The sequence below is a fragment of the Pimephales promelas genome, chromosome 13, assembly GCF_988280905.1.
Source record: "Pimephales promelas chromosome 13, fPimPro1.hap1.1, whole genome shotgun sequence".
NCBI classification, from domain to species: domain Eukaryota; kingdom Metazoa; phylum Chordata; class Actinopteri; order Cypriniformes; family Leuciscidae; genus Pimephales; species Pimephales promelas.
In genome coordinates, this window is record NC_142781.1 from 31,486,693 (window position 1) to 31,514,513 (window position 27,821).

General features: G+C 35.8%; 2 protein-coding genes across 2 annotated transcripts; one reads left to right on the plus strand and one right to left on the minus strand.

Annotated features, from left to right (window-relative positions):
* Positions 1–12,348: 12,348 nt before the first annotated feature.
* On the plus strand, positions 12,349–17,988 carry gzf1 (GDNF-inducible zinc finger protein 1). Its single transcript, XM_039648155.2, has 6 exons — positions 12,349–12,426; positions 12,960–14,239; positions 15,221–15,315; positions 15,389–15,556; positions 15,787–15,944; positions 16,827–17,988. Exons 2-6 carry the CDS (start codon positions 12,978–12,980, stop codon positions 17,487–17,489), a joined length of 2,346 nt encoding a protein of 781 aa, XP_039504089.2. The 5' UTR covers positions 12,349–12,426; positions 12,960–12,977; the 3' UTR covers positions 17,490–17,988.
* Positions 17,989–18,752: 764 nt separating this feature from the next.
* napbb (N-ethylmaleimide-sensitive factor attachment protein, beta b) lies at positions 18,753–27,668 on the minus strand. Its single transcript, XM_039648129.2, has 11 exons — positions 27,465–27,668; positions 26,229–26,308; positions 25,854–25,970; positions 24,434–24,480; positions 22,867–22,944; positions 21,867–21,922; positions 21,660–21,744; positions 21,456–21,560; positions 21,309–21,377; positions 20,544–20,594; positions 18,753–19,998 (listed from the first exon to the last, which is right to left on the minus strand). Exons 1-11 carry the CDS (start codon positions 27,560–27,562, stop codon positions 19,894–19,896), a joined length of 891 nt encoding a protein of 296 aa, XP_039504063.1. The 5' UTR covers positions 27,563–27,668; the 3' UTR covers positions 18,753–19,893.
* Between the last annotated feature and the right edge of the window lie 153 nt (positions 27,669–27,821).

The following is a 27,821-nucleotide window of genomic DNA, read 5'->3' on the forward strand; positions in this document are numbered from 1 at the left end:
TTTATTTGTTAACATGCATGATCAAACTACCTAACAATGAATTATACTTTTACTGCATTTATTAAACTTATAGTTCATGTTATATCAGCATTTAAGATAAAAATAATAATATGTGATATAATATTAACAATGTTTAATAAATGCTGCTCACTGTTAGTTAATGCATTCATAATGTTAACAAATGAGACCTTGTACACTGTAAAAATGAATATGCTTTATCTAATCAATAAAATTGTGGCAACAGATTACAAGCAATATTATTTATTAAATTGAACAAATTAGAATTGAGTAATAGTTAATCAAATTAACATTCTAATTTGTACAATTTAATTAATAATATTGCTTGTAATATGTTGCCACAATTTTATTGATTAGATAAAGCATATTATTTTTTTTCAGTGTAAAGTGTTACCACCACATTAGGACATAAAAAGCTGAAATTAAGAGATAAAAAGTCAAAAAAATATGACAAAACATCGAAATATGGCAAAAAGTCGAAATTGACAAAGTAGAAACTATGACAGTCAAAATTCTGAATAAAAAGTTACACATATGATATAAAAACTAAAAAGTCATGACAAAAATAGACTTGTGTCATAACAAAAGCTTAGTACAGCATACACTCTTAGAAGAAATGGTTCTATTTAGAACCAGAAATCCCCGCTTCATATATGGAACTCCAAAATGGTTCTATATAGAACCATTTTTTTTTTTGGTAAAAGGTTCTATTGGCCAAGTATGGAACCTCAGGGTTCTTTACAGAACCCAGAGGAACCCTTTTTTAAGAGTACAGAGAACCTTTTAGGGGTTCCAAATATGTAGCACTGATAGAACCTTTTAAGGTTCTATATAGAACCTTTTCTTCTAAGAGTGTAGTCTCACATTTAATGCCATTATTCCATCTTGTCATCTTCTCGCCATAAATTTTACTCAAAATTGTCAAATTTATGATCAGCCAAAGCAGATTTTTTTTCTCATGTGGTGGAAATGATCTTCCATTCGATCCCATGAGGACTATAGGAAGCTATAAAAGGATGTTTGTGTTCACATGGACACTTTTGATGACATATTTTTGTGCCTTCAAAGCCAATCTGAGAACAATCTGAGCCATTATCAAGACACTCCTAATGACACACGTGTGAGATTAGTGTCTTCTGCAGAGCAGAAGTCTCAAACTGGCACGCATCCATAACATTTCTCCAAACTCATCGGGAAATGATGGTTGAATAACACTGAGAAGCACCTATCCAACATGTAAGTCTAATCTAGACATATGTAAACTTGTCCCTCAAATCTGATCAAAGACATTGATCCAGGAACAGGTTTGACATGTGAAATCGAATTCTGCCTCAGTTTGTTCTCCATTTAACCTAATCACAATTGTGATTGTGACTAGAACTCAGTATACAGTAAGTTCTGGTGAAAACCCAAGAGGGTAGGAGGGTAAACCTTCAAGCTTATACGAGCGAAAGTGACCTGCTGCTGGGAGAGATTGATATCTGGAGTAATCTGAGTGGTTTTCTGCCCAGCGTAAGACGTGGCATGAAGTCAAGCCTCATTACAAGTATAAGTCAAACATTTATGTCTGCCATTTGAAGGATCAAAAACAGCCGTGTGGGACCGACTTACTGGACATTTCACTCCTGGAAGGCATTACTGATAATTCAACAAAAAACAATTTAGAAAATAATACAGTCCCAATGCAACAATGAATGGCATAAATATACTTTTTGAATCTGTTCGTGACTGTAATCGCGCCTGCCAACCCGCACGCATCCATTATGTCATCACCGGAAGAAGGGAAGGAAGGGCTTGTGATTATTTTGTTTATCACAGTATGTTATACTCCTCTACAGTCACTGTTATTGTGACTATTGGCCTTTTGAAATCGTGATTAATGAAACGCCCGAATCTCTGGAAACGGTGCGGCGGTTTTGACTTTGCCAGCCGAACACAATGTCAAAGTTAATGGAATGTCAAGGAAATCCTTCAAAATCTGGATAATCTGCGATCTTTCTACTAAAACCACCCCAGGCGGTTACGACTTGGCAGTCAAAAGAGGAAAAGGATAACAAGCAGAAAACATGTTTGGCTTTAACAGGAGAGAGAAAGAGACTGGATGGATATCACCTGCGAGACAAATGCTACTAAAGCAGAACATGCAAGCGTGAAATTATAGAGACATAAAAGAGAGCAGGACATGGAAGAGAGTTGGTTGCATCGCACATACTCTTGGCTTGGCTATCCAGAAAATTATATAATTGAATGTTTTTGGGTTTTTTTGCACGAAACTGTCATAAGTGGCAGCAAATCATGTATTCTGCAACAATGCAATATAATTAAACGTCAGGATGATCTTTCTGTCACAAGCCAGGGTGTGAATGTGAACTTGAAAAAGTGACACTTTATGAATAAGTTAGAAGGCAAACCTCAGCTGTTGACCTTCTGATGTCTTCAGAGATGTTGCCTATTTATTTCTGCTTGAGCAAAGTTCACATCACCAGAAGTGTGGTAAAATAGGTCACGTACTAGAATAGTTTGCCACTCAAAACACTTTATCATGAGCCGTATCTTCACTTTGACACAGGAAAACATACACAAAGCATGACATTTGCTAATTGAGAGATTTTTCCCCAGTCATCTCAATGGCAAAAGGTGATATAGTGTCCCAATTTATGGCACAATTATTACGTTTTTTTTTATCATTTGACTATAGAGTGGAATAGCATACTGAACGCTATCTACTGTAATTTAAAAATAGTATGTGAAACCGCAAAAATTATGCCATGAAAAGCTGCAAATGCTACGCTGCATTATTGTCACTATGCACATCTACTGCAGACACACTAAAAGTAGTATGCTAGTATGCTACTCCCAAATAGCCAGGTTCTAGGAGAACTGTGGGAAAGCATCTGGACAGCCTCCAGAGCCTCCCTTTGCTAACCAGGCATGAAATTCCTGCGGCAGTGAGCAAAATAAAAGAGTGTGTACGTTTGCGTGTGTATTCAGACAGATACAGAGCAAGAGAGAGAGAGGGTGTCCCGTACAACAAGCACGGAGGAAGGCAACATGTAATCATAATGACCGAGCCGAGAGGACGTGGGATGATGCAACATAATGAACATAAACGCAGGGAGAGAGAGAGAGAGAGGTAAAGAGGAGGACAGGATGAAACTTAATGGCTTTTCCATTCGTCAGGAATGTGCTGATGAGCATGTCTCCTCAAATTAAAACACAAAGAGACAAAACGGAGAACATGCACAAACACATGGCCGATAAAATCACCTGATGGCACTGAAAAACATTAACAAGCACGGCTGCTGTATTTTTAATTCAGTGGCATTTACTCAAGTAAACAGACCATTTATTATGACTGTTCCATATGGGAAATTTTTACATTTTTTATTACTTTTTGTGTAGAAAAATCTGAACATTTGACAGTTTGAATCAAAAAAAAGAGATGTTAAAAATCTCCCTGAAAATGGAAGGTCAGTTTATTGAATTGCATTGTGGGATACAAGTATGTCACCGACTCAGTGTGATCATGCTTATATACTTAGCATTATGGGAAATGTGATATGACAATATATGTACACACACATATATTGCGTTTAATTAATCACACTAAAAATGAAAGTCAGGTTGAACACATTGCATAGTGGGATATAGTGCGTTTTAGCTTATATACTGCACACGGCAAATGTGGTAGTCCATATCCGCTGTTCTGACAATTCATGCTACCCATCGAGATTTCCTACTTACCGGTTATGCGCATGTGCAAACAGTTTTTTTTTTTTTTTTACAAAAGGTACATTTTCCTGTCATAATGTATAATTTCCCTTTAAAAATGCTTACTACCATATTAATATTTGTACGGTCAGCCAGCTGAAAAGGAATAACTGAAAGTTTCAGTTACTATAAGAAAAGGTGTACTTTGACAAGTCAAAGATGAATATTTTATGATAATTTTTACTTTTCACACCGTTTTAAAAATAAAAACAGCAGTCTACAGTATACAGTAGCTACTCATAACTTAGAATTGTATTAGAATTGTATTTAATACGACTTTAATCGGCATTCTGTGATCAATTCGCGCTACGGTAGCAATTTTCGACAAGGCAGCAAAAATCGACAGAACACCGCACTACAGAAAACTTGCATTATTGTATATTTACGGCATACTACTTTTCTTGAATGCAATTCAAAGTATATTTTCTTTAACATGGAAAATGTTCATTTTGTGCACAGTATACAGCATGATACTTTTTTCAATTGCAATTGCAAACTTTTTTCATGCAATTTAGAACATTTGCATTTCGCGCACAATATATTTTCACTGCATACTGCTTTTTTCTTTTTAAAATGCAATTTAAAATATTTTATTTAATAGAACATTTGCATAGGCTACTACTTTTTAATGTAATTATTTTATAATAATTACATTAAAAAGTATATATATTTATTTTATATATATAATATTTTATATAATATATATCATATATTTATTTTAATGTTAATATTTTTCAAAATATAATTTATCTAAGTGTCTTAACTCCTGGCAGTCTGATAATATAATGAATAAAAGAGATGTCAAAAACTGCAAGCATTTTTTTCCCACTTTTTACAATTTATCACACTAGAAATGAAAGTCAGGTTGAACGCATTGCATTGTGGGATACAGGTGCTGTAGTGTGCACATTATGGCAAATGTAGTCTCAGTATTCCATACTACATACATATAGAGAATTTGCATGCACTGTGGGATACAGTATAGATATACAGTCCCTCAATGTGATCTTGTAAATGCACATTTTAGCAAATAAAGTCATCCAGGTATTTTAAGCACTACAGTGTAATAGTAAGACTGGTATAATACTGTTATTCTGACCATGACCGATGTATTTCAGCTGTAAAGCTTGTAAAACTTGCTTTGCTCATGCGATAGCATCTGGCATGACCTTTAATTGAAGGTTATCTGGCAGAGCGATATGCATTAATCACTGCACTTTCATGAAGCAACAATGTGTGATCAGATCAGTCATCCTGATTGGCTGAAGATCAAGCAATCAATGATAATGCAAAAGGAAGACCAGCTATTCAAGGGCAACACATGGAAACCTGAGCCCTCGGGTCAATCAAACAGACAATATTAGACTTGTCTATAGTTAACAAGATGATAATATTCGTTTCATGAGAATGACATCATATCTAGTGCCGCAGGTTCATTGATATAACACTCATTCCTTTCACGGCTGCAGTATGACTCATGTTATGGCAAAGGTTATTTTCATATCTGTGGCCATCATCCACACTTCACTGGTGTGACTGGACTAACCATACGTTTCAGATATCAAATGTTCTCAAAACGTGATTTAAACATCATTCATGGTGCCTTAGTACCTTTACTGTTTCAGTGTCAGAGATCATTCAAAAGTAACATTACTATAATATTTGAAGAATAATCAAATATATGTTTCCTTAATGTTTGCCTAAAAAGAAAACATTTAAAAAGCTTACTGTTTTGAATGTTCACAGAACAATTCGAAATAAGACTTTCATAATTACACAATTACTTGTTGCTTTTGTGTACCAGGTTTTTTTTTTTTCATTAAAACTAATAGGCTTTGTTACTTTTATCTCTGTCTTTAACATGTTTAGCAATTATTCTTTCCATTTTCAAAAGCTTTTTTTAGTATTTTGCCCGCATTGCACCATGCTTTCAATCTTAAAATATGAAAATCAATCATAAAAGATAAACTTGAACTTGATAGATAAACTTAATCATAAAAGGCCTATTAAAACTTGAAGAAAATCAAGCAATAAATATTGCATAAATGTTATGAGCTAAATAATACATTTTAATATTTATTATGTGAAATTTATATGATTTATATACAGATATATTTATATAAATGACAATTTTGCGACAAAAACGTATTTAAAAGTTAGATTAGACAACAGTGAAATATGACAACTGTGAAAAGACGAGACATTCAGTGAAATACGAGACTAGTGATGTGTGAAGAAAACAGACAAAAATCACTTGTCATTGAATATATTATTGTGCTAATCAAAGTAATTTTGTCATGTTGTCAGCTTACAATTATTATCCAATTATTTAGGACACGAATATGACAGCTATGCAAATAGCCTCAGCAAGACAAAATTGTTTTGTCTATTTTTTTTTTAAATACGTTTCCAAAAATGACTATGACAGAATTATTGAGTGATGCACCTTCTTATTATCTAAAAATTTATCAGAATGAATGAACATAAACTGCATTCATTTCAAAACTCTCGGCCAAAACTGTGTTTCTAATTTCACCAATAATAGAGTGAAATCGATGACCAATCATCACCCAAACGCTCTATTCATAGCCTGCGGTCGTCCTTGAGTCCAGGTTGAGAGTGTGTTAAGAGCCGTATAGTGTTACACCCTGATGAAACACAAGGACGGTTGAAGGAGAAACTCAGGAAACAGGCAGTGAGTCATGAGCTGGGTTTACAGCCGTAAATCACTCCACTATCGCTCAAAGCTGGATATCTGTGTCAATGAAACAAGTGTTCAACGGTACACATTCATCAGAAATATCTTATATCAATAAGAGACAGAATGGAAGGTAAAACCGTGCTGAGAGTTTCTCAGACTAAAAAAGAAAGTTAAAGACCCTTGAAAACATTGAGGGCCAAAGAAAATCAGTTCATGTATGACATGTAAATGTAAGTGTAATTTAATCATTGCATAAAAGTGGATGTCATTTAAAGCGGTCATGAAATGAGAAATCAAATTCGTGTTGATCTTGAGAGGCTGTACCAACATCAAAAACATTATGCCAGTTTTATAGCTTAAAATGTCCTCCTCATTATAAACAAAGCATTAATTTAAATCAAGGTCCAAAAATCTGTGACGTCAAAGACATTTACACATGACAGCCAGAGAAAGACATTAACGAATAGTACATCATTCCACCATAAGCCCCGCCCACTGGTGTTCAGTTGCTTAGCGCTTGACTGTGCGTTCACACCGGACGAATATAGCGCGTCAAATTCCACCACGTCTAGATTGACGCTTGACCACTTTGTGTTAATTCGAGTGTCAAGAGTGAAACTAACGCGGGTAAAAACGAAAGTTTGAAGCGAAATTTACACGCGTCACACGCGAATTCGCGTCAAATGCGTGAATGCAAAAAAACCCAACATTTGGGTTTGTCCATATTTGACCCAAAGTTGGGTTAAAACAACCCAGCAATTTTTAGAGTGTATATACGAAGCGCTTTGCAGAACCCTTTATAGAGCCTTTTCTTAAGGGTGTACTTTTGTAAAACGAAGACAAGACTGCATTGTAGTGCTGGCTGAGGTGTTTATTTTAATTAAATTGTATGAATTAAACAGCTTGTAAACCAAATGAAATCGTTTTAAGACCTATATCGAGAAAATAACCCTATATCCCACTGAATCTTTTTTTCTAAAAGTGTACAGCTCCAAAAGCAGGTTAAACGCTTCCAAACGTCTTTCTTTGTTCAAGTGTATTGACATTAAATGCTTCATGATGGTCTGTAAATTCAACTGGAAAGAAACATGCTCAGGAAGTTAAAGAGTTTAAACCCTGTCATCTAATACAGGACATCATTACACACATTGCATCTGCTGAAAAATTGTTGGTCATCTTACAGGCGCATATTGAGTTTCAAGCAAAGTATTGTCCATGATAACATTTATTTTGAATTGAGATGGAAGAAATAGCAACCACAGAGGAACATTGGCCTGGAATGTTTGACTGGAAGACTATTAACAATGTGGTTAAATCTAAAACCAGGCAGAGATTTAAGTGGTTATTTTGTATTAAAAGTCACTCCAGTCCAACATACTGTTGTTTTCCAGAAAAAGGGATAGAATTCAGAGCAACGTCGGGTCAGTCAAGGACAACATTTCCCGATTCCAGCAATACAGGAGGAAAGCAGCTCATAACCAGAGCATTTAAACACTAACTGGTTGTTTTGGTCACTTTGGTGGCATCTACTAAAACCTCCAATATAAATACAGAAGATATTTTCAGAGTTTGGGTTTGTTTGGGTTCCTTCAGTCCACTATAAAATTTGAAAATATCTGCTGCCATTTTTACATTTTGTTGTAGCATCTGTAATATTTTAATAATTTCCCTATATCAACTGAAACACAACAAATTCCCGAACCCCGTAATGGTTAAATATTTGCTCCTTGAGGCTAAATGTTATATTATCAGCTGTTTACTGCAGCAAAATTAGATTCTGAAAGCCTATTTCAGTATAGAAACAAACATTAACAAGTCCTCACAACAAAAAAGTTAATACTCAAAAGTCAAACAATTACAAAAATAATAGATACATCAACTATATCAATAAGAATAAGTCAAAAAATTACAAAAATAATAGATACATCAACTATATCAATAAGAAAAGAAAACAGAAGAAAAATAATATTATATATATATATATATATATATATATATATATATATATATATAGGCCTATATAAGAACGGAAAATGAAATATCAAAATATCAAAGCTACACTCTAAAAATTATTTTCGCGATTTGTAAACTCAAATTTTTTCAATCAACTTAGATAATCAAAGTCGTTCAGATAACATAATATTTTGAGTTTCTGTTGAATCAATTGAATCAAACTCAAATTTTTAAATCACAATTTTAAGGCAACCAGGTTGCTTTAAGTTGAACCAACAGCCATTTCATTAAAAAAAAGCCTTAAAGCCTTCATTTTTAAGCACAGTCAACTTGGATGTTTAAGTCAGTTCAACTTAAATTTAATTTAACTGGCTTTAAAAAAATGAGTTGAATCGTGTATAACCAATGACAAAAGTTGAAAATGTACTTATTTTGATGAGTTAAAGCAATTAAAACATGCTGCTGTCATAACTTATTGATCACAATCCCAACATTATTTTTTTTTGCGTTGAATTGTAAAATTATGTAAACACAGTTGAACGTAGCCTACAACAGTTGGCTCTATGGTAAACATATGATATTGTAATTTTTGTGTTGTAGTGACTGAGATATAGAGTACTTGTGACAAGTAGTTCTGGTCTCATTAATAATATTAACAGGCCTCAAAGTGAGAGAAAACTACTCAATGCCATTATTGTGTTTGGCAGGCAAGTTACCGTTTAAAAAGTGTTTCACTACGCCACTTCTTCTTGAAGTCTTCCTTGTTAAGATATTTCTGCGTTTATTGGCGTTAAGTGTGACCTAAGTATTCCTCCGAGTCTCCCCGACACTCAAAAAAGATTTCCAGACCAACATGCAGCCTACCATAATGCACTGGGGCAGATGTGGCTCCATTGTTTCGAGCCGGGGGAGAGGGAGGCTTTCTCTGTAGCTGTCTGGGTTTGAAAGCGTGCCGGGTTACAGCAGCACAGACGCCGTGGCGGAGCTCCAGAGGTAAATGGAAAACCACAGTCTCCGGTCCACACAAGTGCAGCATGAGTCACCGGAAGGAGCCGCGCACTTGCAGAACTCATTAAGGGAAATGCAAGGCATATGGATTTCCTATGTCAATAAAGAGTGCTTTGGCAGACCACGCAAACCCCCTGGTGAATCCTGGAGGACTAACACACAGAAAATGCCTAAACTTGCATCTGATTAGCATGATAGATCATGCCTCGAATGAATAAAGAAAGAGTCCAGTTTTCTATCAACAGATCATTAATAACAAAGACAGGGTATTATTTTGTGAAACCTCACGTTGTGCGTAAAACGGGACCGCAGTTGAGGGGAAAATATCTTGGCAGTGGAAGCTTTAGAAATGCCTCTGTCACTTTTAGTCAGTTTAAACTTGACATGTCCTTACTATTATAGAGGGGTTCCACATTACTGCACTGTATTTCCATGTCTGTGTTTAGTTTTCAGAGTCTAGCGGGAGGTTTTGTCCAGATCAAATTAATGCAGGGGATCAAATGTAACTGTGCAGAGGCCGGACATGCATACCAAGCTCAGGTCTAGGTTTCCATTATCAACTAAATAATCTGTTTGCAACAGCGCCATCTGGTGGCATGAGCTAGTAGGTTTCTGCGGGTTTTATGAATGTTATTTATATTCATTTAAAGACCCCATGAAATAAAAATTAAAGTTTTTTGGCTTTTAGTATGAATATGTTAGTTTTACTGTTATCTATGAGATAGTGTGCACTGTAAAAAAAAAATATTGTTGGTTTAACTTAAAAAAATTAAGTAACCTGTTGCCTTGAAATTTTAAGTTGATTGAACTGGAAAAAGTGAGTTAATACAATGAAGGAGATTGATTTAATCATCAAAAACTCAAAATAATAAGTTATCTGAACTAAATAAATTATTTAAGTTGATTTGTCAAAAGACAAAATGTTGTGATTACAAATCTTGAAAATACTTTTTTTACAGTGTGCTCCTCCATCTTCGCATTCAGAAGATATAAGCATTTAAAATGTACAGTCTCTCACTTCTGCCAATACAGATTGATGATTTTATATGACATCACTCTGCACTTCAGCTTCTCATCAGATTTTCTGTCCAATCAAATGCTCTGTAGAATACGAAGCTCCGCCCCTACTCTATTAATAGACGCTACGGCTGGTCACTTGTTCACACATTTACTATTTTCTATGTGGTGAATGGCACATAGTGCACTATATAGGGCATAGGGAATGATTCAGACAATGTAAATGTGCTTTGGGTAAAAATGAAGTCTGGTTTCCAGGTAGTGTCAAGCAAACCATCGCAGTGCACACACACACACACACACAAACTATCTGCTTCGGTCCAGAGACATGAATGATACACAGAGCGGATCACATGCTCGAGTCAGCACAGACCACAAAATAAATCCGTTCATTTGAATTCTGCACAGAATAGTATATTTTAAAGTGATATGGAGGAGATTAAGAGGAGAAACGGTTAGAGATTAGGAGGAAACCGCAGCTTTACCGAGCTCAACGGCTCATTTCCATTGCACAAAATGTTATATTTAAACTAAAAAATGTTTTTTTAGATTATAAAATGTTCTTTTATGGGATTCTATGTTTTTAGGTCCCTTGCATTGTGAGAGTGGCATATATCATTCACATATTGTATAGTTTATATATTGCATTTGCATAAATATATTGCTATTCATAGGCCTATAGTTTCAAAGACATTTATCAACGTGCTTTAGAAAAAGAAAAGAAAACATTACTGGTGTGCATCTTGAGAATAAACAATGGCACGTAGCTACAGGCTTTAAATAACATCAGAAAATGTGTTTAAAACAGTGCGGTGCAATTTTGTGTGATTCAATTCTGAGCTCATTCCTTTACTAGCAGAGATTTACTGCCAGTAGCTCTGTAATAAAACCTAAAACTAAGCTTGTTAGGCTTCATCTATATTTTTATCTCTGCCAGTCTGTGAACATGAGTCTTGACGCTGGTGTTTTGGATTGCATTTGAAGGCCACACAAATCCCTTTAGACCTGCACTTGTATGGTCTGAGAAACAGAGAAAAAGAACTGCTGACTTGTCTTTATTTCCTCCCAAAATGCATGTAGATTATAGCAGATTGCAGACGTCCTTGTATGCATTCGCAGGCAAGAATAGTAACAGGGTGGTCACAGTAGTTTACCCATGCACTCAGTTGCCCTTTAGTATTTTAAGAGCAATATCTTGTTCAGCAAAGGTCAAGCCACAGGCACAGAGTGGGTGGGTGGTTGTGTTTACAGCATAGGCACTATTTTTCCACCACCCCTGACATGTCTTTAGAACTAAACAAAAACTGTAGTACAAATTATGTAGAAAAATACCGTCTGAAAATGTAAAACATTACCTGATTGATTCATAAAGCCTTTAAAAGCCTTTAATATTAACTAGCCATAAGGACTATTAGAATCTGCCTTTAATCTCTTCATGTGAAACATTTTTATGTGATTTAATGACCCTATTTCCCTTTTTTTTATTTATTTTTTTATTTATTTATTGTCTCCTTTATTGTTTTGGTTTAGCCTATATTATGTGATGTAGCTAGCTACGTATGCTTTCTCTTTTGTATGTTCCTGTTCTCAGCATTAATAAAAAAAATATAAGAATAAAAAAAAAATAATAACTTATTTTTTTAATCAGACAAAATCATCTAAACGTAAGTTAATAAAAACTTAAAAAAACGTAGGCTAAGTATTTGCAGTTTTACATTTTTATGATAATTTGACATTTTATTTGATTAATTTTGTATTATTTACTTAAATAAAGTGTATTATTATTATTATATGTCATTTTAAAATACCCCACACATCCAGACGATCTCGAAAAGAAAAACGCAATTTCCCATGATGCCTTCTGCTCTAGTGTGCGTTGAGTGCGCGTTCTACCGGAAATACTCTTGTTGTGCCCGTGGATTTGATTTGTACAGGGCTGCCGTTTTACTGGCCTTACGGTAAGAAATCTCCAGCCTGCAATGCAAACCCTCCTTTCACGACATGTCACCGATGGACATTAAACATCTGATCTAATCACCTGTATTTCTCTCTGAAATTTCATTAGCTCAGTTTCTAATACCTGAGACAAAGCTAAGATGCTAACTGCTTTAGCGTCCCCTTTTATTTTCTCTTGACGGTTTTCGCTCCAAAGCAGATAAATAAACACGTATAAATAGTTATGTGAATAAAGAAGTTTAAATGAGACTGAGAGAAATTGATTTGGCCGTTACCATGACCTACAAAGCTAAAGTTTAGCATGTAACGTTACAACATTCGACTAAACATACATAGCTAAAAAGGCTTTAGTACAGAAATACAAGGGTTATATTAATTTTAAAAGTGATTTATAAGGTGTTTAATTGTCTGTGTTTGAAAAAAAGAAAATACACATATATCGAAATGTGTCACAGTAAATGCATATATATATTGTGTTGTGTATATGTATTATACATGTGTCTGTTAATGACTTACCTCATTTATGTTGTGGCAGCTGCAGAAACCATAGAAGATGAGTGATGGATTTGTTCAACTGCAATCCAGCTGTCACCATAAAAATCTGCTCAATGCCATGTGGAAGCTGAGGACCATGGGAAACCTGTGTGACATCACGGTGCAGGTGGATTTTCAAGGAGAGCTGGAGGAGTTTGAGGTCCATCAGGTGGTCCTCGCCGCATCCAGTGGCTACTTCAAATCCCATCTCTTATCTAATGACCAATTGAAAAAGATTTTCCTGTGTGACATTTCACCAATTGCGTTTGCAAAATTCTTGGAGTATGTGTATTCTGGGAAAATGGAGGTGGAGAAAAGTTACATCAGTACCGTATTAGAAATGGCTAATCTCTTGAAGTGCCCAGACTTAGTGGATGCTTGCGAGGCCGAAATTCCCAGCACCGTTTCAGCCGAATCTCTACAGAAAGATGACGTGGATTCAAAAACGACTAAAGTCAAGAAAAAACAAGAATGTGTTAAAAGAGCCATAAAGAGAAAAAAGACAGTAAAAGTGTCTGAAAATGTGAAGGAGACGGAACCGGACGTGCACGGCAGGAGAAGCAGGAGGTTGGCAGGTCGCAGAGTCTCTGTGGACTTCCCTCTGAAAAAGTCAAAGACGCAAACGGAAACATTTGATGATTCTGACACAGCAGCAGAAGAAGAACAGACGTCACATGACCCAGAAGCAGAACCATCTCAGGACGCTTTGGGGAAAAAAGACGCTTGCGATGAAGGTGGGTCCGAGTCACCTCACGGTGTGCCTGAGGAAGACCCGCAAGAATCAGACTTCATGCCCTTTGAGGACGCGGACGAGGTGGACGAAGCCGACCAAGCCGAGAAGGAGATCAAGAAAGGAGCAGCAAAATACAGGTGTGAGCAATGCAGCCGCTCCTTCTACTACGAGAAGAGCTTCCTGAAACACTTGAAGGTCAGCCACGGGGTTCAAATGGACACCACGTTCCGCTGTGACATCTGCGAGCAGACGTTCGCCAACCGCTGCAACCTGAAAATCCACCAGCGGCACGTGCACAACGACGAGAGGCTCTTCCCCTGCGACATCTGCAACAAAACCTTCAAGCGCAAGAAGGACGTGACCCGCCACAGGCGGCAGGTGCACGAGGGCGGCACGGACAGGCACTACTGCCACATCTGCGGCAAATCTCTGAGCTCCAAAACGGCCCTGACTCTGCATGAGAGGACACACTCGGGGGACAAACCCTTCAAGTGCGACGAGTGTGGATCCAGATTCTCCCAGAGCTCAGCCCTCAAGACACATCAAAGGTAACATATACGGGATGCACTGGTTAAAAGAGTAGTTCACTTTTGCTGATAATTTACTCACCCCCATGTCATCCAAGATGTCCACGTCTTTCTTTCTTCAGTCGAAAAGAAATTAAGGTTTTTGATGAAAACATTCCAGGATTTTTCTCCATATAATGGACTTCAATGGGGACCAAATGGTTCAAGGTCCAAATGACAGTTTCAGTGCAGCTTCAAAGGGCTTTTAAACGAATCCAGACGATGAATAAGGGTCTTATCAAGCGAAACGATCGCTCATTAAAAAAATAAATAAATACAATTCTATAAGCTCAAATGCTCACCTTGCTCTGTTCTGTGATGCGCGTTCGTGACTCTCCTGTTCGAACTCGTTCATCAAAACGAACAAATCTTTTTTTGTGGCATTTGTTTCATTCAACGAACGAAATTGACTCAGGAAAACATTCGTTCGTTTTGATAAACGAGTTTGAACAGGAGTCACAGAAAAACCCTTTAACAGTTTGCACTGAAACTGTCTTTTGAACCGTTTGGTTCCCATTGAAGACCATTATATGGAGAAAAATCCTGGAATGTTTTCATCAAAAACCTTCTTTTCGACTGAAGAAAGAATGACATGGACATCTTGGATGACATGGGGGTGAGTAAATTATCAGCAAACGTGAACTACTCCTTTAAATCCAAACACAACTTTTTTGGGGGGGGCTGGGCAGTGTGTAATTTAATTAAATTAATATAATATATAATTTAATCATATATAGCATATCATATTTTATTTAATATCATTTAATATAATATGATGGCCAATATTTGGACAAAAAATACGCTTCATACCTGGTGAAAAAATACATTTTAGAACACTAGTGCAGAAAAAGAAAATTAGAGCGATCATAATTGTTTAAAAATGTATTTAATATTACAAACACTGAAAGTGTGATCTGAATGAACATCTTGGGTTGCGCATTAACTATTTACCCATTTTTCCAGGATCCACACTGGAGAGAAACCTTTCGCCTGTGACCTCTGTGATGCCAGATTTACCCAGAACCACATGCTGTCTTACCACAGGAGATGCCACACAGGTGAGCCAACTGGTTCTTGTTACTGAAAGAGAAATAATATGAGGGCAAAAGATAACGACTCCCTCTTCTCTAGGGGAAAAGCCGTTCATGTGCGAGAACTGTGGGAAGAGCTTCGCATCCAAAGAATACCTGAAACATCACAACAGAATCCATTCAGGATTCAGACCCTACAAATGCGAAACCTGCAAAAGAGCGTTTGCTCAGAGGAACTCCCTCCACCAGCATATGAAAATACACACAGGTATTCCTCACAAGGCTGTGCATTTCACTCAAGTAGAGCTCAAATGCTCTCGAAAGCATATTGAAAGTATAAAAAGCAGTTTGATGTACAGTAACATTAAAGTACATTAGTAATATAGTTCATTAGCATGTTCAAAGTGTTGTATAGTTCAACAAGCAATGCACAACTGATGTACAGTCACAGGATTGTGAAAACCTGAACTACCTGTTTTGACTCTGCTTTCTTCACAGGTGAAAGGCCGTATCATTGTAAGGAATGTGATAAGCAGTTCACTCAACTCAACGCCCTGCAGAGACATCAGAGAATCCACACAGGAGAGAAGCCGTACATGTGCAGCATGTGTGGGAGAACGTTCACAGACAAATCCACCGTACGCCGACACACTATGGTAAAGAACCTGCCATTTTACTCAGCACGGTTTTATAAGTGGGTTTATAGCGCCTATAAAAAATATTCATGCCCATGGGCTTTCAGGTCATTGCATTGCACCATTAAATCATGATGTATTTTACTATAAATGGTGGAAAAAGTGCGGAGAGGGCTGTAAGTGTTTTTATAGGTGCCAGTATGCCTACTACTGATGTTTCCTAACTTTTGAAAGAAATTAGTTTTGATCAGCAAGAACGCATTAAAGGAGTAGTTCACTTTTAAAAAAACTTTTGCTGATAATTTACTCACCCCCATGTCATCCAAGATGTCCATATCTTTCTTTCTTCAGTCGAAAAGAAATTAAGGTTTTTGATGAAAACATTCCATAATTTTCTGCTTATAATGGACTTCAATGGGAACCAAACGGTTCAAGGTCCAAAAGACAGTTTCAATGCAGCTTCAAAGGGCTTTAAATGACACCAGACGATGAATAAGGGTCTTATCAAGCGAAACGATCGCTCATTTAAAAAATAAATAAAAAAGTTTACGTTTTATAAGCACAAATGCTCGAGTGTTCGTGACTCTCCTGTTCAAACTTGTTCCTCAAAACGAACAAATCTTTTTGAGTCATGACTCGAAGGGTTCTAGATAAGACCCTTATTCATCGTCTTGAGTCTTTTAAAGCCCTTTGAAGCTGCACTGAAACTGTCTTTTGGACCTTGAACCGTTTGGTTCCCATTTAAGTCCATTATATGGAGAAAGTCCTGGAATGTTTTCATCAAAAACCTTAATTTCTTTTCGACGGAAGACATCTTGAATGACATGGGGGTGAGTAAATTATCAGCAAAAGTTTTTTGAAAAGTGAACTCCATTAATATAGTCAAACTTTTTCCATATGCAGACTCATGACAAACAAACTCCATGGAAGAACTTCCTGGTTGTTTTGGAGGGAAATGTTGAAGACAGAGCCAAGAAACCCAAGGGCTCTTCTCAGAAAAAGGACAAGACAGCGGGATCTGTTCCTGAAGCACAGGGTCATCAGAGCGACACATCGAAGCCCCAAGAAGTGCTGACTGTGTCAGGAGAACCCGTGACCATTTCTGGAGACTGGGCCGTACCTGGAACCATCGCGCTGGTCAGCCAGAACGCCCTGGGCGGCCTCACAGTCATCCAGACCGAAGTGCCCGCGGGAACACAACTGCAGCCATTGGTCACCACAGACGGCACCAGCTTGATCTCTCTGGGTGCTTCTCCGGTCGGGATGCCCGTGACCGTTCCCTTTTCCATCAGCGTCTCGCCGTCGACATCCAGTTCTGTGCCCATCACGGTCACCGGTCACGTTTCAGACGCCATATTGGCTCCAGCAACGGAAGCCGCAGCATCAGGAGCCGATGAAACCGAGAACGTCCTGGCTTCGGCTGCAGTTGAAGAGTGTGTAGCGGTCCAGTCTGTTGTGCTTGAGGAGACGGACTGTGCAGACATTCAACAGGAAGTCAGTGAAAGCATACACACTGCAGATGCTTCAAACACCATAGGAGTCTCAGTAGAAGAGGGTGCCGAGTAGATTATATCAACTTCAGTTGCAAAAAAACAGAATCAAACAATTGCTTCAAATTATCATTGTAAATACTTTTTTTTTTTGCGTAATGATTGGAGAAATTATCTATAAATGTAATTAGCACTGTACTTAAATCACAATGTTAAATTCTTCTCTTGTTTTTTTTTTTTATAAACCAAATATTAGCTTTTGTTCTCAGTAATGATTTTCACTGATATTTATTATGCTCCACACTACAAATACACATTTCAAATGACGCACATGTGACCACAAATTACCTATTATGTGTATAATTATTTGCAACCATGATAACACTCCTTAAAATCATTCAATAAAGTGTGCATTGAATTCAGCTTCCTTTTTGTCTTATAGATCAGAGATGCTCAAACCAGGCCAAAGTTGGCCCATGATGACCTTTAAAAAAAACATAATTATTAAGGCTTAAAACATTTTTTGTTTTCATTTTGGATTGTGTTGAAATAAGTGAATATAAGTAAAAATTTATCCTTTCTAGGAAAAATCTGGGCACTGAAAATATACGTATAATATAAATACACACACACTCATTTATATACACAGCCATTCAAAAGTTTGGGGTCAGAAATAATTAATAATTTTCTTCAACATGGAAGCATTGCGTTTATAGTGTGAAAGTGACAGTTAATACATTTATAATGTTTTAAAATATTTGTATTTAAATTAAATTAATAATAAGAAGAAATGTTTCTTGAACAGAAAATCAGTGTATTAAAATGATTTCTGAAGGATCATGTGACACTGAAATGAAAATTCAGCTATGATCACATGAATAAATTACATTTTAAAATAGATAAAATAAAAAACAATTCTTTGAAATATGTATAAATTATAAATTAAAAATGTATAAATTATGTATATAACAATTATTTGTAATATTTTTGTTTTTATTGTATTTTTAATCAAATAAATGTAGCCTTGTTGAGCAGAAGAGACTACTTAAAAAAAATAAATAAATAAATAAAAAAAACATTAATAAATCTTATCGACCCCAAACTAAAATTATGTATATATGCATGTATGTGTGTGTATATATATATATATATATATATAAGGGCCTATAATAAAAAAATATATATATTTATATTTACTTTCCTTAACTATCCATGTGATTTGATCATGTCCAAAGCTAGTTACTCGTCAAAATGTAACACGGAATAGATAATAGAATACATAATAATGATGCTAGGCTTGGCGAAAACCACTATTTAGGCAGAAACTGATAAAACTGAATCATGTACCCAATTGAATATGGGTTTTTATTTCTGTACATTCTCACAGACATTCAGTAAAGACATCAGCTGCTCTGTGGGAAAGTACATTGTTTGGTACGTCTTCATGGCTTCTTAAAAACTCTAGAATATGGTAAAATACAGACGTTACGACACGTGAAACACAGAATGACATGCGCTGCTAAAGACCACAGGAGTGGAGAGTACATGAGCTTTGTATTCACAACACGACACACACACATAGAGCATGTTAATAAAGGTTATACAAGGATTTTACAACTTTGCTGATGGAGATTTAACAAACGAGACGGTGTAAAAATAGATAGTTAAATGGATTTTTTAACTAATGTTATGAGAATTATAATGTTTATAATATTTCTGAACTAATTATAATATCATTACAGTAATAATAATAATAATAATAATATTTCAGATAATAATTAAATTAAATAAATATATATTTAAGAAAACAATCCAAAAGTCGATAAAAAAGAAATCATTTCCATCAGTTATGACGTGATTAAGACATTTTTTTGTAAGAATTTAAACTCCAATTCAAAATGGTGGATTATGGGAAAGTGAAATTCTCAGCGCTGCATGAATGTCTGATTAAAATGAGACATGGAGAATGAGACATAAAATGAGACAACGCACAGCTGCGTTGAGGCCTGCATGCCAACTAGTGTGAGAGCAGACTACAAAAACTGCACAAATAAAGACAATGTCTAAATAACATTATTCAAAACACACGATCCTGCAGCACTGACTCGATAATTATATCTGTACAATTCATGCAGCTCTAGCACGTTACAATTCAGTGACTGTTGCGAAATAACCAGAGGACTATCTCAAACTCCCTCAAATCTCATGAACCGGTTCGCTCCGTGTTTCCAGAAATATCCTCGTAACGCAACAGGGAAACCAGAGCACATCTTTCAACTGCTGTGCTAAATTTTGATATGTGCTATATTATATAACTGGATATCAATGTTAACAGTACAGGCTTAGAAGTATATTCTCTAGAAATGTTGTAGCAATACATTTTGACATACTGTTTTTGGGAAACCTGGACTTGGCCATTGCACAAAACTGATGTGAAATGGACGTGGGGAAAGAATGTGCCATGCAGTGGGTGGTCCAGATCATTTGAGGTCCCCCTCCTCGTCGCCCTGAATGGTCTTCTTGATCCGCAGGAGCAAGGTGGTGTGCCACTGGTCCAGGCGTGAGATGGAGTCAAACTCCTTCACCTAAAAGATGGAGAGAACAACTCTTATCATCATATATTATAGAGGAACTTTGGAAGAATGAACACTACTCTATCAATAACTAAAACGTTTCAGAAATAAAATATAAATATTAGTTGAAAAACATAAACTTGAGTAAAATGTGAAAGGCAATAAACTGAAGTTGATTAACTACAACAATAAATTAAAAATTAAACCTAAACAGCAATATTTTGATTAACTAAGAATATACAAATAAAAGCCAATTCAAAATATTAATAAAACTAAAATTAGATTTCTGTGCTATTAGAGTCACCAAAATAAATTGCAAAAATAACAACCTACTTCCCCCCTACCTTTTATATATATATATATATATATATATATATATATATGTGTGTGTGTGTGTGTGTGTGTGTGTGTGTGTGTGTGTGTGTGTGAGTGTATACAATATATATATATAAATCAATGGATGTATGTATGCATCTATCTATATATATATATACAAAAAAATCAGTTAAATTACATTTTTACGAATATAATGAAAAGATGTTAATGTGAAGTCTTACCGCTTCTGTGAAAGCCTCTGCATTTTGCTCCTCATGGGCCTCTAGAAGTTTCTGTAAGGACAAAAACTATAATTATTCATTATCGAAAGAGATGCACAACTTGATGTTTGATTGATGGGGAACGTCCTTTTCTCGTTTTCTTTATATAATTTATTCCCAATTTGAATAACCGTTTTCGAATGTTACTAGGATAACCAATGTGAACTTTATTTTCTAATACGTAAAAAAAAGGGCAATAGTCGAACCTTAACCTGCAAACCTTAACCTGTAATGAGCTCCTGTTTTTTGGGGGTAGAGGCCAAAAGTGAACTCTGGAGGGGATATTTGTTTTTAATGACCCCACAAGTTCGATTAAACCATCAAAATATGAGGGAAATATATATTTGGTTTTAATATTTTAAATATATGGAAAGACACAAGTTACACTAAACCTGGTCATGTTGCGTTCCCAAATGCAGGGTTTAAGTGACTCAAACACACAGCACTTGCAGAGACATTTACTGTGAATCGAAACTGAAATGCTGAAACATGCACCATGTCAGACTTTATATTTTTTTAGTTTATTTAGTAATTAAATCATACCGACCCCAACCATTTGTTTATATGATTTACGCAATTCACGTGGCTCATACTTTAAAAATCAAAAATTACATCTGTGAAATATTGCTCTTTAATGGAAAACTTAATCGAAAGAGTCCTTCAATGCAAGCAGACTTGATTTTTTCTAGTCTAATCCACCCTGATTAAAAATGATAAATCACAAACCTTTAGAAGTTTGCATTCTCTTGAATCTGAGAAGGCTGGAAACATCTCTTCATACTTTCCAATAGCGAGCTACAACAGAAAGAAATCATACACATCATCTGTATCAGCTCTCCGTATCAACCTGTGCATCCTCAACCGAGAACTGACCTTTGCGTTTAGCTCGTCCACGATGAAGTGACACAAAGCAGCTTTGAAGAAGTATTCTTTGGCGCTGTATTTCAGAAGGGGATTGTCCATGGTGTTGGATCCAACCTGTTCTCACACACACACACACACTTACAATTTAGCAACTGCTGGTGAGTGACTCAGCAATGTTGGAGGAATCTGCAGGGGATGTACAGATGGCAATACCTGCTCATAAATCTCTATTGCTTTGGCGTACTGTTCTAACTGAGCGCTGTATGAAGCCACCTTCAGCAGACACTTGTTTGCAGAGCTGTAAATTAAGCAAATGGACCATATCAAATCTTAAACTAATCATCAAAATGCCTTAATCATAAAACCTACCTTTAGAAACAAATGGGGAAAACACAAGCCCTTGGTTATTTGCAAGCTTACCTGTTGGATTCCTCTCCTTTGTAATAGTCAGCAGCTTGTTCATAATGAGCAATCGCCTTTGGACAACCAGAAACAGAATCATCTTAACCGGTTCTGTTTAACATCACGTGTTTATTTACATCCACAACAAATAACTAGAGCAGCGCATTATTAGAAAACAACTTTATTAAAGGGACACTTCAGGATTTAGCGTTAAGTTTTATATTATGACCCATTTTAAATACACATCATCTTTCCAGAGCTGAAGTATCCCTTTAAAGGATATAAAATCTGTTTTAGGAGATTGCATGCTATTTGTAAACATTTATTATTTATTAATAATACTTTATTAAGAATAATAAATGATACATTACAATCATTTATAATCATTTATAAGATGGTTGGTTAATGATTTATTATTGATAATTGTCAATAATAATATATTACTTTTTATCTTTATTATTATTATTAAAGCAAAATTCTAGGAGTCAACTGGGTTTTTGCTAAACCGTTTATGAACTTGCTAAGAAAAGCCCATTTAATGCATGATTTTAATTAATAATCAATAATACATTATTATAATTGTATTATCAGTAATTATCATCATCATTTTATTTTTATTTCATTTATTTATTTTATTATCATTTTTTTATTATTATTCTTTTTGGGCATGGTTGATGTTTTGTTATGTTTGTATTATATGAAAATTCAATTAAAAAAAAATAATAATGGTTGCTTAATGATTTATTATTATTCGCTTTGTTTGGGTATTAAATGTTTGCGGTTTAATACGGTAAATGTATTAATTTACACTTGAAAGCGTTACGGTGGCAAGAGATCGAACTGGCTAAAATGTATTTTAAGATGAGGTAAACTTCAATCAGCATTGAAATGCAGCTCATGTTAAATTAGGCATGTGTTTTATACTAAATTTACTTTGAAGAATTCAGTGTCCAACAGAATATAGAAAACCGTTCTACATTCTCAGTATATGCCATATAAATAAGGTAAATGTTTGTACCTTCTCAATGTCCACCAGCTCGGACTCGTACACCTCAGCGATTGTGATATGATGCTTGGCTGCGATGGTGAATCTTCCCTGAGGACAGAACAGAGGAGACATTATAAAATGAATATTTCATTCAGTATCCATCAAGCTTTTCTAATCTATTTCTAATCTACACGCTTTGCAGATTATACATATGATAAGCCTCATCTAAGCCCCTTTCACACAGAGAGTTGATCCCAGAAAATTGCCATTGAATTGCTTTTTTTGAGTGTGAACGCTAACACGTCACAGGATTGATACCGGGATCGATGGGGACCTAGTAACAATGAACGTGCCCTGTGTGAACAAAAGCCAGGACCAATGGCATAAGGGGTGTGTCGTAGTGATGAGATCGTTTGCCAGCTTAGTGGAAAGGTACGTGGTGCGCTAGTTTATAATAATAGCCAACCGCAGAACCATTTTTCCCCCCAGCAGTCTGCAGACAACAGCAGTCTGGCCTGGCACTGCTTATAGCGTCATTAAAGGAGAACTCCAGTCAATTTTATCACTGAGCTCATTTTTTGGTACATTTCGAGTGCTGTCAGTACAGACAAAAACGACAAAAACTGGTGTTACACACGTCAGCCGCGTCTTACGTCATCCACTGAATGCGGATCCACAACAGAACCGGAAGACAATACAATGCTGAACAAAGTAGTAGTTTTTGTCATTTTTGGACCAAAATGTATTTTCGATGGTTTATAAAATTCTAACTGACCCACTGATGTCACATGGGCTACTTTGATGATGTCTTTATTTCCTTTCAGGACAAGGACAGTATACCGTACATACATGTTCAATGGAGGGACAGAAAGCTCTCGGACTAAATCTAAAATATCTTAAACTGTGTTCCGGAGATAAACGGAGGTTTGCGGGCTTGGGACGACATGAGGGTGAGTCATTAATGACATCATTTTCATTCTTGGGTGAACGAACCCTTTAAAGGTAGGTTCAGTGGTTGGGTGGGTTTCACATTCATTAAGGTTGAGTTTAGTTATAGTGAAAGATAGGGTTAGGGGTGGGTTACACGATCGTCAGCTCCACTAACTTCAGGTCGGACGCTGTAGTTGTGTAGTTCTGCAGGTAGATATATCATTTAGGCAAAAAAAAAATTCATGAACAGTTTCTTGAGAGAGAAAAATCGCAGATCATAAGCAAACTTAAGACGCTGCAGAGATATTACACATCACATCCTGATGTCAATGCATGCATCCAGGAAATCACTGGCAGTGTGTCTGTGAATGAACCGAATCAAATGATCCCGAGACACATTATCAGTGTATTTTCCGTAAATCTCTGAGTGAAAGGGGCTCTGGTGACTTTATGAAATTTCTCCTAGATTTTGGAAGGAAGAGGAATGCTTTACGCCCTCATTATTCTGTTCAAATGTTCTGTGGGAGTTTCTCCTGTAATGGTTGGTGGATTGCTGCACAGCTAAAAGGTGAATTGCAGTTTAAAATGCACCCAGATGAAAACAGAACACAACCTGACTGAACATTATATGAAACTATGACTTTTGACTGCTATAAAAACATCTTACCATGTCTGTGTAAATATCAATGGATGCGTTTAAGCACTTGATAGCCTCTAATTGCAAGCATTAAAGAGAAGGAGGAGGAAGAGTTAGACAGTCAGACTTATGATCAATGATATGGAAATAAAACAAAATGTATTGAATTCTAAGGGCACTTTTTCGTCTACTTGGTGATATACAGTATATATACACATTTACAAATAATATATAGACTAATTAGTCACATGTAATTCATTTGATTAACATTTGAATCATATTAACATAAACATTCTCTATTACATACATGGGTACACTGCTGAATTATTGTGTCTTTCATTTTCATTTTAAAACAAAAGGCCCTTAATAAAGGCCCTGCAAAGCCCCTTAATATTACAGGGATCGTTCACCCAAACATTTCTGTCATCGTTTACTCATCCTCAAGTTGTTCCAAACCTATATTCATTTTGTTTCTGAACACAAATTAAGTTGTTTTGAAGAATATAAGTAGCCAAACATTTACTGTTCCCCATTGACTTCCATAGTATATATTTTTTCTATACTATGGAAGTCATACTAATATAGACCAGCAACTGTTTGGTTACCAACATTCTTTAAAATATCATCCTTTATGGTGAACAGAAGAAAGACTTTCATGCAGGTTTAGAACAGCTTAAGGGCGAGTAAATGATGACAGAATCCTAATTTTTGGGTGAACTGTCCCTTTAAGTAAAATAAGGCATTCATTCTTATGCCATATAGAGTCAGAGGACAGTTTTCATTTATTTTCTGAGCTTCACTCACTGTTCTTCTTTAAAATTCAGCTCCAGTACTGATTTTTTTTTACTTAAAACTGGATTCAATAGAAAAGGCAATTAAAATTCCTCAAATTTAAAAATGAAAACTAATATGCAGTATTAATGCATACTACAACAGTATATACTATTAAAACAACACTATTCAGTTCACACAGAAACAACTGTTTTATAAAATCAGAATAATTTAGTTCAAAGGTACACTATGTATCTCTAGCGTTTAAAAAATGAAACTGCATGCATTTTGCGGAAGAACATTGTTTTGGTTGTGCTTCGGCTCTGTGCGACTGTGCGGATGAATATAGTTATCCTGCTGCTCATAAAACATTCACTACTAGGCTTAACAGATATAACCAGTTTAGATAGAAAGGATGATGTATTGACTCATTATTTAAATCTTGTTCATTTTGAACAGAAAAAAAAGTTACATAGTGTACCTTTAATGAATCCATTCAGCAAAAAATAGATATATATATATAGGATGAAATGATTCTTGTTTGAGATTTGCTTAAAGAACAAATTTAGGATTATTTGATGCATCTCAACAGTCAGGCCTCATCCAGTATTATCCTCTTGAGATGCATCAACCATTATTCAGAATAAATCAGCTCTGTTACAGTCATGGGTGTCCTCACCATGTGGATCTGCCTTCTTGAAGGCGTTTCCCGCATCGACGTAGCTGGTGGCCGAATCGTGCTTATTCTGAAGCTGCATGTGAAGTCTGGCCGCCTGACAGAAAGCATTGCCTGCAGCTGGGTACAAACAAACACACAAACCTCATCAGCGCGATATGAATATAAAACATATAATACTTCCTGTAAATTACAAACAAAGCTGTTTCAATATTTACGATTCAACTATAATAACTTGCATTCATGAGATAATCATTCTGAAATATTATTTGAATTATTTGAATGTGTGTTACATAATTACCTTTTAAGCATTATATAACGCAATAATGATTATTAAAGGTGAACAATGTAATTCCTGCACCACTAAAAAGCACATACCACTCCAGTTTTTGGCCATTTTGAACATGTTGGCCGCTCTGGCGTACATCTCACAAGCCTCTTCCACTTTCTGATTTCCCCTGAAAGATGTGAGAAAATTCAGTTATGGCTTTTTGTCCATTTTAATATCTTAATGTCAAATAAATCTACAAGACAGAAGTAAAATGCTTTATAAATGTTGGACAGGATTTACAAGTAAAATTTGGTTGTGCATTTGATGAAGTCAGAAAAGTATAGCCTGTAATAAACAGAAAGGCCTAGATAACTTGTGCCCCGGTGGGAATATTCAATTGGGTCAGTTTTTGAAATGCCTCATATAATATTAATCAAACCTATTTGAATTAAAACCATTTCACAGTAGTAGGTCAGAGCTTGTTTACAATAAATAACACTGGATATGTGCTTATATGATCGCGATATATCAATAAAACATCAGCTGTTCTTGAGAAATTTAAAACCATAGGTTATGAAAAAATATTACAATAAAATTATAATACATTATTACTTTTAAAACTTGATTTAATAAAATATAACAACACTTAAATATTGAATGCATCTACTATTATTAAAAATTAGCAAAACATATTGACTGCAAGGCATAATTAAACTAAATATTGCATAATGTATCATTCATATAGGAATAGTAGGAACATTATAGGAACGTCATGCCACTTTTCTCTTTTTTTTTCATATACTGTACATATACTTTTATTCAATATATGTAAAGTGTCATGACGTTCCTACTCGAATGCATCAACTAATAATATTTTGGCCATTGTGGTCGTACCGTGATACTGTGTTTCTTAATATTATTATAGTGAAATAAAAAAAAATAAAAAAAACAGCAAATGTGTGTAAATGCCGCAGCCACTGCGCCACTAATGCGCCAAACACAGAAGACTTCACTTAGTCATGAACCCACATCACTTATTATTATTATTATTTGATTTATTATAAAGTCATTATGATCACTGCAAATACATTTAGCTCTCCTTTAATAAACAAGCCTTTATTTCTATCGATTGATGCGCAAAGCGGCCTGTAACAGCTAGGGTCCCTTTTACAATAAAATTCATGTATATATTTAATTTGCATGCCATAAACAGTCAGTGTTGACTGGTAAACCTAAAACCAAAGCTTGACAACATGATCATACTGACTATGCTGTTTTAACGGACTAGCTAGCTAGCAGACTGATAGGATAAATAGGGAATGAAGCATCTGTTTTAAGCTTACCCAAACATTCCTCCTAAAAAAGAGCCGGAAGACTTCACTTTTTTATCGGCGTCAGCCATAAGCTGAATTGCCTCCTTTTCTTTCCCGGAATTGTCCATTACTTCTGTGGTTAAATGAACAGATAAACGATAGAATATATTTTCGTTTATCTGCTAGCTTCTCTCGCGCTGTCACTCACTAAAGCAGCGGGGATTATACTGTCATAGCGTTCATTAAGCGTGGGCGCACGTACTCGATTGGGGCATTGTGGGATTTCGAGTTCTGCGACCGCACTGTAACGAACTTCCTGTAAAGAGAATCGAGTACAAATAAACTACAACTCCCATACACACGCATAAACACGCGTTACGTAATATC